The 11189-nt window shown below is 37.9% G+C and overlaps 1 protein-coding gene across 1 annotated transcript in view; it reads right to left on the reverse strand.

Annotated features, from left to right (window-relative positions):
• The window catches only part of itga3b (integrin, alpha 3b), a 47744-nt gene extending 38902 nt beyond the window's left edge, over nt 1-8842 (reverse strand). Inside the window, exon 1 of the mRNA XM_084433447.1 lies at nt 8420-8842. Within this exon, the coding sequence (XP_084289573.1) occupies nt 8420-8592 (173 nt within the window). The 5' untranslated portion in view covers nt 8593-8842. The remainder of the gene's footprint in view (nt 1-8419) is intronic.
• Between the last annotated feature and the right edge of the window lie 2347 nt (nt 8843-11189).

The following is an 11189-nucleotide window of genomic DNA, read 5'->3' on the forward strand; positions in this document are numbered from 1 at the left end:
TTTTCCCTTTTATTTGTTGTTCGATTTATATCCTTCACATTGTAGGCTACATAGCGCACTTCATTATTATTGAGAACTGGATCTAGTGGCTTCGGCTTTGTGTCAATAAAAATCCAGTTTGTCTCTGTAAGTTGAGTTTGTCATGTGTCTTTTCCACTTTATTCAGCCATCAGCAGTGATAATAAAATAAGTGTTGCGAAACATCTCCTAGACCTTAAAAGATCGTAACAGAGGGTGAGCAAAAACGCATCGTTTTTGTGTCTGTTTCTTTAAATGCAAATGAGCTGCTGCTCCCTTCACAGAGGGCAGAGCTTCGATTAACCATTTCTTCAACCATTTCTGAATGGTTAGTTGATGAATGTATGTATCTTATGTGTCTATCTTAGTCATTGATTAGCATATTCTGTCATGATAATCTATAAATCGTGTTGCCAGGGGCGGGGTTTATGTAAATTTTAGGGTTGGTGATGTCACTAACCCGGGAGGAATGTCCTGTAGTCCCTACCTGCCGTTTGTTGTAGTCCTTAAAAAGCCATTTCTTTAAAAGAAAATATCTCCCTTTGCTTTGAACTTTGAGCGCTGTACTTTTGCAGATGTTGTTTATGCTCAAACAGCAACATTACACACTAACTAAAGTTAGAAAAGTGAAATCATAATCAACCACCCCTTTAAGTCTCTCAAGTGGTTAGGAGTTGCCAGTAGGGGCTTGTGAAGGCACTGAAGGGACAGAGACATGCACAAATCTTTCAGGAGAGGAAGAGTTTTTGTAATGTTTGACGACGAGCAGTTAATCAAACGGTATCGTTTGGACAGAGCAGGCATCATCTTTGTCAGTGCTGGTAAATGTTGGGATGAACTTGCCTTTTATGACATGTTTCTGCTGTTCGACTAATTCAGCAAGCGGTTGCGCTTCTTCCTCCCACCAGTTCGGTTTTCTTTGGGAATCCATGGTGATTGATTATATCATAAAATCTAGGCTATATATAGGCAGGTCAGTTAACAGCACACCGGTTTAACATGGACATGGTGGAAAACGTGTTTATCTTTCATTTCACTTTGCAGTTACCTAATCCATACAGATCAGAAGCTCATGCTGAGTGGCCCCAGAAAAGCACATCCAGCAACTCTCACTTCCCCTGTAGGAGACTTAAATCTGGCTCTCTGAAAGCTGCTGACTCTTGTTTAGCTAATTTGTGTTGGATGCACCATTGCCCGCTTATTGGTAGAGGTGGGAATGCTCGGATGAATATGCTGAATAAGCCAACCAGTCTGCCATGTTGGTGAGCAACTACACAACTAATTGCAGATTACGCGGTTGTCTTTGCACTGATTTGCAAACAGTAGGAAAAATAAAAATATTGATGAGAGACATAGGCTATGGACTTGCGCTGCGACCTCAGACACGCTAGGAGGATCAACATTCAACTAGATTTGCACGTCCTGAAGGAAACAGCAGTGGTTACAACACAGCAAAAGAATGAACAAAGTTTACCAATCATAATTCTGTATGCAAATGATTGTAGGAAAAAATGACCAGTTGTGATTCAGTATGCAAATGGTACAATGACATGCCTGTTGGTTACAATTTGTATTCTGAACATTCGATAAATGTAATTCAATATTTGCAAACCTTTAATCTTTTTACAAACATTTACAAAAACTAAAGATACTGTAGATTTGATGCATGCTGTACAAATCAAAGTTTGCACTGAGTAGGTTAAGTGTGAATATTCAACACTTAATATTGTGTTTATAATGTTTGGCAGTCCTTAAAACATTTCATTCTAATCAAATGTGGAACAAAATAGCCTGATGTTTCATGATGCACTTGTGTTGTGAAGAGTGTCTGGACTCTGGGGTCATGAATTAGTATTCTCCTGTGCGTGTTGAAAGGTGGGCCCTTTGTATCACGTTTCCTGAGAGCACTGAGTAATGATGAGCGAACAACCAGATGTATCCAGCACCCTAGGTGACCATTTTCACTTATCCGTGAGACACCTTCACTCTTTCTCATCTGATATAATCTGCTCAGGATGAGAATTAAAGCCAGTTCCCTGATGAGAATGGTGAGGACTTCATGATCTTCCCAGTAGGGGTCTTTTGATGGCCAGATATTTACAGCTCAGCTTGAGATATTCTATAAAACAGACGTCAGTCCCAACTGTCCCACAACAGTTAGAAAAATTACAACTACAAAACCCTAACAACCACTTACCAATCCTCCATAAACACCCAAGCAACAGCATAGAACTTCTAAATGGACGAGCACAAATCACTTCAGATTATTATGCACTCTCTTAGAACAATAGATGGTTGTCTGGTAAAAACAGAAATAAAAAGAAAAAAATGCCATACTGCAGTGCGTTTCCCGTACAGGGTTAGGGTTAGGGTTAGGGTTAGGGTCAAGATAAGGATTTATTGAGTCCACACATGCAAGAATGTCAAGAAACTATGCTTCTACACACAGTTCGAGATCTGTCATTCTAACCGCACAACTTTGCGATGCTGTTTGCAAATGTTCGTTAGAACTATGTTTTCGGGAAACACCGACTCGTTGAACTATGCTGATAACGACCGAACGTACGACCATAGTTGGCTAACAATACTTTTGGGAAACGCATCTCTGGTTTGGAATGACATGAGGGTCAACAAGTGATCCTTTGCTTTAAAATTTGTTCCTGAAGTCTATTATCACTTGTAAAAATAGAATGGGCAAAAAAGGAATTGGATTAAATGTCATTGTCGCTGCAGGGTATCATCGTGGTACACAGCTGGAGCTTTGAAAGACCCACACCTGAATCAAACAGTGTAACGGCTGGGGTGAAAAATGAGAATGCTGGAGGGTTGCCAAATCTCACGTATTCATGCCATCCACCGAAGCTCCGTGAACAGCCACATTCTCTGTTTATTCACTCATAAACAAAGTCCTTTTCTCGTTTAAATATAGTGATACGAAAGTAATCTTGGGAATGTGAAAGTCCATGCAAACATTTGCTCTAGAGCTCATTAATTATTTCTATCTTATTGTACATAAACAATCAGAATGAGGGAGGTATGCCAGTGAGGATTGTGGGAGCTGAGAATGAAATACCGGGAAAGGAGTATTTGAATTATTTATGGAGCAAGAGTGCTGTTTTTTAAGAGGGAGTCGATATGTTCATGGAATGTCTAGTTACCAACGAGTTTAAACTCTCAATAGCTATGTTTCCATCCAGTGAGTTGAAGAGAACAAAATTGTCACTTCCTGATAAACTAGCACTAAATATCACAAAGAAAAATGGAAGTTGCTGGTAATGGTAATTATACTGAACCACTTTTACAACAGACTTTGCTCAGGCATTTCAGAACAACCAAAACAGCATTTCAGATCGTAGTTTATGTGCATGTTTTCTTATTGGATAAAACGTTTTTTTAAGCGCATTTTTAGAATTTATGCACATTTTGCCGTTTCCATCCAGCGATATCCCAAAATGCGCATAAAAAGAGGTGAATGGAAACATAGCTAATAAGAAGATCATGCCTATCGAATGAAAAAACATTGCCTTAAGCCATAGTTTGCAGACAGTTGAAGCCTGGCAACACGTTTTCCTTCATTTAATTAAATGTGTGACTCAGAGCAATCAGACTCATTGATCTGTTCTTACTCTCCATCAAAAAACAAAAGCACATCCAGCATTTAATAAACTCTCACTCTGAGGCCCAAATGACTGTGCATGTCTGTCTGGGTTTCAGGCCTCTAATAGCGCTATAATCCTCCTCTGTTTTTGAGAGGTTCCCGTCCTGTCCCAACCTGCAACCTGGCAGGTCCACTTGAGCAGGGCATGATGAGGAATTCTCAGCATTCCACAGGGTCAGAAGACTGGAATAACCAATCATAGAGCTGAACACAACACCACTAGATTCTGCACAGGGGAGAGGACATAAAGAACCACTGGGCACTCCATGCTGAATGAGCTGTTTAAAGAGGTCGTAAGAGGGGTATATATTTGTTTTGTGCTCTGAAAGGCTGCCATCTCTGAAAAGGGATCAAGCAGGGATATGAAGAGTTTACTCTAGCAGACCTGAAATTAAAAATGACCCCTTTTACTTTCTTAAAAAATACTACTGTGTGCATGATTCATTGGTGCACTTTATTCCAAAGACAAAAATGTTGGTATGTGGTATCTTTAATCAAAATATAATTCATTGCTTCTCACGATCCAACCCATACCTAATGGACAAAACCAAGTAAAATCCATGATAAGTACATGACTTATAAGAAGCAAGTTTTAATTTTATGTTCTCGTTTGGACCAATTTCCACAATTATGATATGAAGATGGTTTTCTATATCAGTGTTATTGTACATTAATACAACAATGGTGTACTAAAAACGGAAAAGCTTTTCCTTTGCTTTTTTTGCGTACAGACGACAACGGATCTGCGAAAATGACTAAAAACGCTGTTATGCTGCCAGGCCAGTAGTTGGCGATGTCACTTTGTAAAGAAAGGCTACGCGACTAATACGTACGCATGCCGTTTTTGTAGTTTAAAGTTCAACGTTTGTGTTTTCAGGCCCCCAAAACGCTGTTGTCGTGCAAATGAATGTTTTACGCTTTTAGTTGAAAATGATGTCATGTAAACAGTCCCTCAGTATCATTGATATACTTTTTATTTGTTGTTAATATTTTGAATTCGAATGTATTTTTTTAAATGTTCTATTTTCACTTTAATTTTTGTTAAAGTTTAAGTAATTTTAATTTTTTTGTTTTTTTAAATATATGTATCTATATAGATTGTATTGTATTAGTTTTATTAGTTTACTTTAAGTTAAACTAATGTAAATGAGAAATGTTGCCTTGGCAAATAGCTGAAATAAAATAAAAGTTAAAATATTATTTTATGTTAATGTTTATTTAATTTCAAGCTATAATTTTTTTTATTGTTTTTGTTTTAGTTAAAGATGATAACCCTGAGTGGGGTACACCATGTCATTCCCTGAAAAGCAAATCCTTCACCTCCCTTGTCTCTTTCATTTCACACTAAAAGCTCTAAAGCAGTGTTAATGCATGTTGTAAGTGGGTGATCGCACCTCACTCCTGCATTATTTAAATCTTCACACTCCTCATGCTCAACTAAAACCAGATCTAATTCCTGTCTCTGTGGTGAGAGAGTGCAGACATTTGGTTTTTGATTGTAAAATTTAGAAAAGCAGAGAAATATATTTGTCTCTTTTCATTAATAAAGCCTCAGTTTGAGCCAACACATTCCATCTCCCAGGATATGCCGAGAGAAGAGAGGGGTCTGGGAAGTGTCCTGCTAAGACAAACATGGCCTACAGTAAAGAGAGATTTGATTAGATCTCTTTCATAAGATGCATCAATGCCCTCATGCATTTTTTTTAATTACAACAGTATTTTGTTTATATATTGTAAAGCATATTTTATCCCAAATTGTCATACCAAAATCCAAAAACAAATCTTGTGCTCTTTTCTATAGCAAAATAATTAAAAGCATCCAATCATTCATCCAATAAAAAATTGTTTCATTTAAATAAACCCCAAAATATCAAGGGTATCATCAGGATCATTTTTCTTTAAAATTGTATACAAATTTAAATCTATTGAAGTAATTTAAAACTAATTCTACCATTGTATTTTACAAAAGAGGTTTATTCAGTTATTTTAAATGAATTAAATATATTAGTTAACATCAACTAACAATGAAAAATATAAAGCATTTATTAATCTTAGTTGATGTTAGTTTTTAACATTCACTAATACATTACTAAAATCAAAAGTTGTATTTGTTCATTTAGTTAAACCTTTATATATATATATATATATATATATATATATATATAATGACATATACATAAAGTCAGAATTTAGAACTTTCATTTTTAACTTCAACAATATTAAAGAATCTTTATCATTATAAAGTATTAAAAAAAAAAAGGTTGTAATTTGTAAAATTACCATCTCATTTTCATGATGAGATAAACTGCACTGACTTTATTAGCTAGCCTTTCACAAGCCAGCGTGCTGTCAGTTTTATAGCATGTAAAGCATCTTTTCTAAAGGGTAAAGGGTCTATTTAGATGGCTGTTAAAGTGAACACAGCTGGGTCTTCTTTAACTGCCCATTATCTGCCCATCTAGCCTTCCTAAAGATCCAAAATGCCATTTCTGTACCAGTGCACCCACACGCCTATGAGTGATGGACGTCACTGTGACCATGTGGCCCCCTCTCATGTTTCAGAGCCTGGACAATATCAAGCTCCCCAGATTGCAGAGCCCATCGATCCAGTCCTTCAACAATAACACTGCATTAAGTGGCAAATTTATAGCAGCTTGATGAACCCCAGAGAGGTCAAAAAAAGAAGTGATTTAGGTGATTACATTCAAAGCAGAGTCATTGTCTGCAAAAACATGTGCCGAGGAGATTCCACAGTTCTCTGAAGTGCCTCCTTCAGGGCTTGTATAGATGAAACTAGATGATAGGCTCTTAATTAGCAGGAAATCACAAATAAGGAAAGAGCTGTTTGGGGGAACTCCCTACCATCCCACAACAGAGGCATAACTGACAGCTTCAAAAAATACATCAGCGACAATTACATACAGCACATTCAATACATTTTTCTCACTAAAGAGAGGTGCTGACCCGAATTTGTGTCACTAATTCTGGTACTACATATGCATGCTTTGATATATAGCAGCAAGTCATTGCTGAGAGTTTTCCTTTTGAAAGCAACCACAGAGAGGGTAATAGGTTTATCAGGAGCATAAACAGTCTCTCCAGGCAACAGGTTTTACCGGCACAGGATATGAGGGAATGACAGAGCTCTGCCGAACAAAACCTTACTTTGAAGCAAGAAAACTGAACACTGCTGACACCAGATATCATATTAAAGCAACTGTAAAAGCCTAAAGAAAGTAGATTAGGTTTATCCGATAGGCTGTTTCCTGTCTTTACGAAAGCACAGCCAGCTTTAAATCCATGTCTTGAGGTGTAGGCCTATTTTTCTTTGGCATAGCCAGCCCAGTGGCGAAGGTAAAATTAGTCTAAAACAGGTTCATCTGACCCATCTGAATTAGGCTACTTTGAAGCATGTCTCATTAGAAGGAAAATGATAGTGAAAAGTTGCAGTAGGTTACTCTGTCCTGCCTTCTCCAGCTACAGTCCTATTGTTTTGACTGTTCTTGGCGTCTGTTGGTACGTTAACACCCGGACTATTTCACTGGATTTGTATTCAAATGACCTTAGCAGGGTAACTAGAACACTGTAGAAATTGTAAACTGATATACACCACTAAAAGAGCTTGTATTATATAAATAGTATTATTAAAAAAAGTTGTCAATTATAGCCGTGTGTTATAGAACAATTTTTAAATGAGCCTAGTAAGTTTAACAAATCAGAAACGTTCAGTGGTGGTACCATGGTAACTTAATATTAGCATTGCTGAATGATTATTTATGATACTTGTATGCCACATATGTACTTGATGCCAACGTCATTACACCAAAAATATATGCTTTTCCCATGGTCTCATTTCCAGAAGATAAACAACAACCACAACATCATATAGTAGTATCAAGGTGTCATGGTGGTATTTTTTGTTAGTGCATTTAGTTTAAGAGAACTTCAGGCTTGCACATTTCTGTCACATATATAAAGCAGGACAACTCAGAAGGTAATAGGCCTATAACTGAAATTAAATACTGTATATGAGTAAATAGCTAGTTAGTGAAGGTTGCGTTTCGCAGTAGCGTTAAGAGGTCCGATTCATTTTAGCCAGTTGGTTCGTACGATTGTTTCAATGATGCGAGTCACTGAAGAATCAATACTGATGCTTTGAGAGGTTGCTGCGCTTGTGTGAACAGCTGGTTGTTGGTTGCTGAGTCCAATATGGTCTACCAGCGGCACCAGCTGTTTGGAACAGCTAGAAATCATGCAGCTACAATATTGTTTACAATAGCCAATTATTAATGAAGATATTTAGAAATATTTACTCGAGATTTTTATTGTTACCTTGTTAGTTTTACTCTTGAATCGCCCCTTATCGTACAGACAATAACAGGCAAAATACAAAAATAGAGAATAGGCAACGAAAGCTTTGTGAATTAGTTCGCCCGAATCATTCAACAGAATCGGCTCAAAAAAACAATTCGCGAATCGGACACCACTAGCACTGCAGGTGCGAAAGAGGTAGTTTTTCTCTCTCTCTCTCTCTTTATGTGCGCACATCTAGATATTAATTCATACATGAATCCATGTAAGCAGCATAAATATCTAAAGGTTTGTGATGTTGAATATGTTTAGTCATTTATAGCGTATTGGCTATTCCTTATTCTAGTCTGTATCAGATCAGCTCAGAAAGACAGAAAAGAAGCAAATGTGACATATAATGTATCATTCCGCAAAGCAACTGAGGGTACTTACAAGTTCTTCTTTGTCTTTTCGGTCTGTTTATGCAATGCAACAGAAAATCCAAATAAACTGCCCTTGGTTTTTCCTTCTTTGATGACCGGGAACTGCACGTCAATGTTAAATCCAGTGTTCGTTTGAATCGCGTAGATTATGAATACGCACAAGTGCAGAGACCTTCCAGCCATGTTTAATATTCCTTTCTCTCTCTCTCTCTCTTCCACTTGCACAACCAAAGCCAATAAGAGTGGACTGGTCAATCACTGGTCAGTCATAGGTAAGCGTCTCCCTCTCTTCACACTCTGGCACTGAACTGTAAGGTGTTTCTTGCTGTTCTCTGTTCCCCGCCTCCACACACCCTCACAGCGAATTACGACCTGCCTGTCCCGCCACACTTTACTAGTCTCGCTTCCACAAATAGAGGACTAGAAGTGTCCCACAAGTCTGATAAGGGGAGAGAGTCCTTAAAGTTGTTCTTCTCCCCCCCCCCCCCCTCCCCCCCCCCTCTCCCTCCCTCTCCCTCCCTCTCTCTCTCACACACACACAACACTGTTACATACAAGCATTCACTTGTTGCTATGCTGTACATAAGATTTCATTTTTCAAGGTTTTGTTGTTCATATTTTACAACATATCTCGAGAGAACATGTCCAAGTCACATTTCACAACAAAATCTAAGGGGAAAAAAGAAATCTGATTATTTTAGGACTATAAAATTACTTTTTTTACTTATGGAATTATTTCCATGACAATTAAGCACATTCCTTAATAATATAATGTGACAGTGAGTGGGGGTTTTTTTAGGCTACAAAATCGGTACAAATACTATCATGATGCATATAAATACTTTAGTATTCATAAATTAAATAATTTTTTGACATTACGGTAATGAAAAATATATTTTTCGGCATTGATCTAAAATGTGCATAATTGTCAATAACATTACAATGGATTCGCCCTAAAATGGCTGGATTTCCAAGTAAAATTGTATTATATAAAAATAGCATTTAGAATTTTTTGAGGTTTTTGTGAGATTCACCCATTTACTTGAATGCCACAAACTTAGCAAAAATATATCCCTCATAAAAACATTTAAAACTGGGCCAAAAAAAGAAAGCAGTAAGATTCAGTGTAGATTCAGTGTTCACATAAGATTAACTAGTTGAATATCAGCCTGCTCATAATAATCGTAAGAATAAGCTCCTCATGAGAATCGAGACTCTGATTGGAGCGGAGGTGCCGTCACACTAAAGAGTCCTGATAAGAGCAATACTCAAAACAGACCCACGACTGACCCCAGGTCATCCCCAGGTCTAACTGACTGAACATAGACCAGGGGGAGGAAGCAACATTCAAAATAACATTACCAGAGATTTCCATCTTAGTTTTATGATTACGTTTGCCTGCTTGTGGGACAAGTCTTGATCCCACGTGTGTCAAGGACCTTAAAACGCCACCACCCTCTCTTTCTGATCTGCCTTGTCATGCCTTGGAGTTTCTCCTCCCAGGGAGGTGGGGGATGGAGGTGCGGATGGTTTTGGGGGGGGGGGAGGAATTCACCATCTGAACAGAAATAATAGCTTTGTAGATAGCAGATCACAGGAAAATGACAGACTGATCCAGCTTCTGTAACAGGGAGGAAGACTCCAGCTCGTGGGAAAACACAGCAGCAGATATGAGTCTCCAAGCAGATCTGAATCTATTAAAAAGGGCATGGAAAGGTTTTTTTTTTTGGTTTTTTTTTTGCTGCTAGTTTATATTCCCTGTAGATGTGCTTTTTGGACCTTCTCGGATTATCCTTAAGCCTTGAACTGTGTGCCCATGAAAGTCGTTAGAATTATCCATTTAGGGGAATACACTGAAAACACTCAAATGTTTTTGGCAAAAATGGAAATGGCAAAGCACAGATGGTGCCTTGTAAATGGCAAAGGCCAAGTTGATCACACTACAGAGATACTCCTAAACTCCAGAAAATATGTTTGGGGTAAAGATTTTCATATCAAACAGGTTTTTTGCCTTTGCTAAGGCAAACATCACTATTATTGCACATACATTTGTTCTACAGACATAAGTGACGCCTGAATTTGCACAACTTGTTAACGATAGTTGCTCTACTTTTCAGAGCAATTAGGCTTTTGATTTTTGACTGGCAGATGATAAAATATGCTCAAAATTTTTTAGCTCACCAGCAAATGTTACTAGTTTACAAGGTGGTGATTTTGTATGAATTCGTACAGTGTGAATCATACAAAAATGTTTTTAGAAATAAGTAAGCATGAAGGTCCACCCCTAAAAATAACCGTCACTGGGGCATAAGCAGATCACACAAAAATATGAATGAAATTAGACAAATTCACACAAATTGGCCCTTAATTTGCCAAAACTTAAAATATATATACGAATTGCCATTAGATTGTGTTGAAAAAATCTAGACTGGACCTGAGGCATATCTAGAGACGGGAATATCCTGGAGACTTGGGACTTTGGTGGGAGTCAACGCCTATAGCAACACCTTAGAAACCACCCAACACCACCTTATCATTGCAGCAGCAGCTTTTGCATGGTAAGCACCAATCACATTAAATCTTGTTTTAGTGACTGTTTGCCTCCATTTTCCCGTCATACTGGATCCTCTTTGCATTTCCAGTGTCTTTGTCAGTAAAGCATACAGGCTTGTAAAATGGTCTCAATACACTCCCTCCAGCTCTTCACCGCACCTGAAGCAACCGCACATATATATCTCAGTCTATTCAGCCGGACAGATGATGTTACCTGCTCCACAGTG

Source organism: Rutilus rutilus (genome assembly GCF_951802725.1).
Source record: "Rutilus rutilus genome assembly, chromosome: 16".
NCBI classification, from domain to species: domain Eukaryota; kingdom Metazoa; phylum Chordata; class Actinopteri; order Cypriniformes; family Leuciscidae; genus Rutilus; species Rutilus rutilus.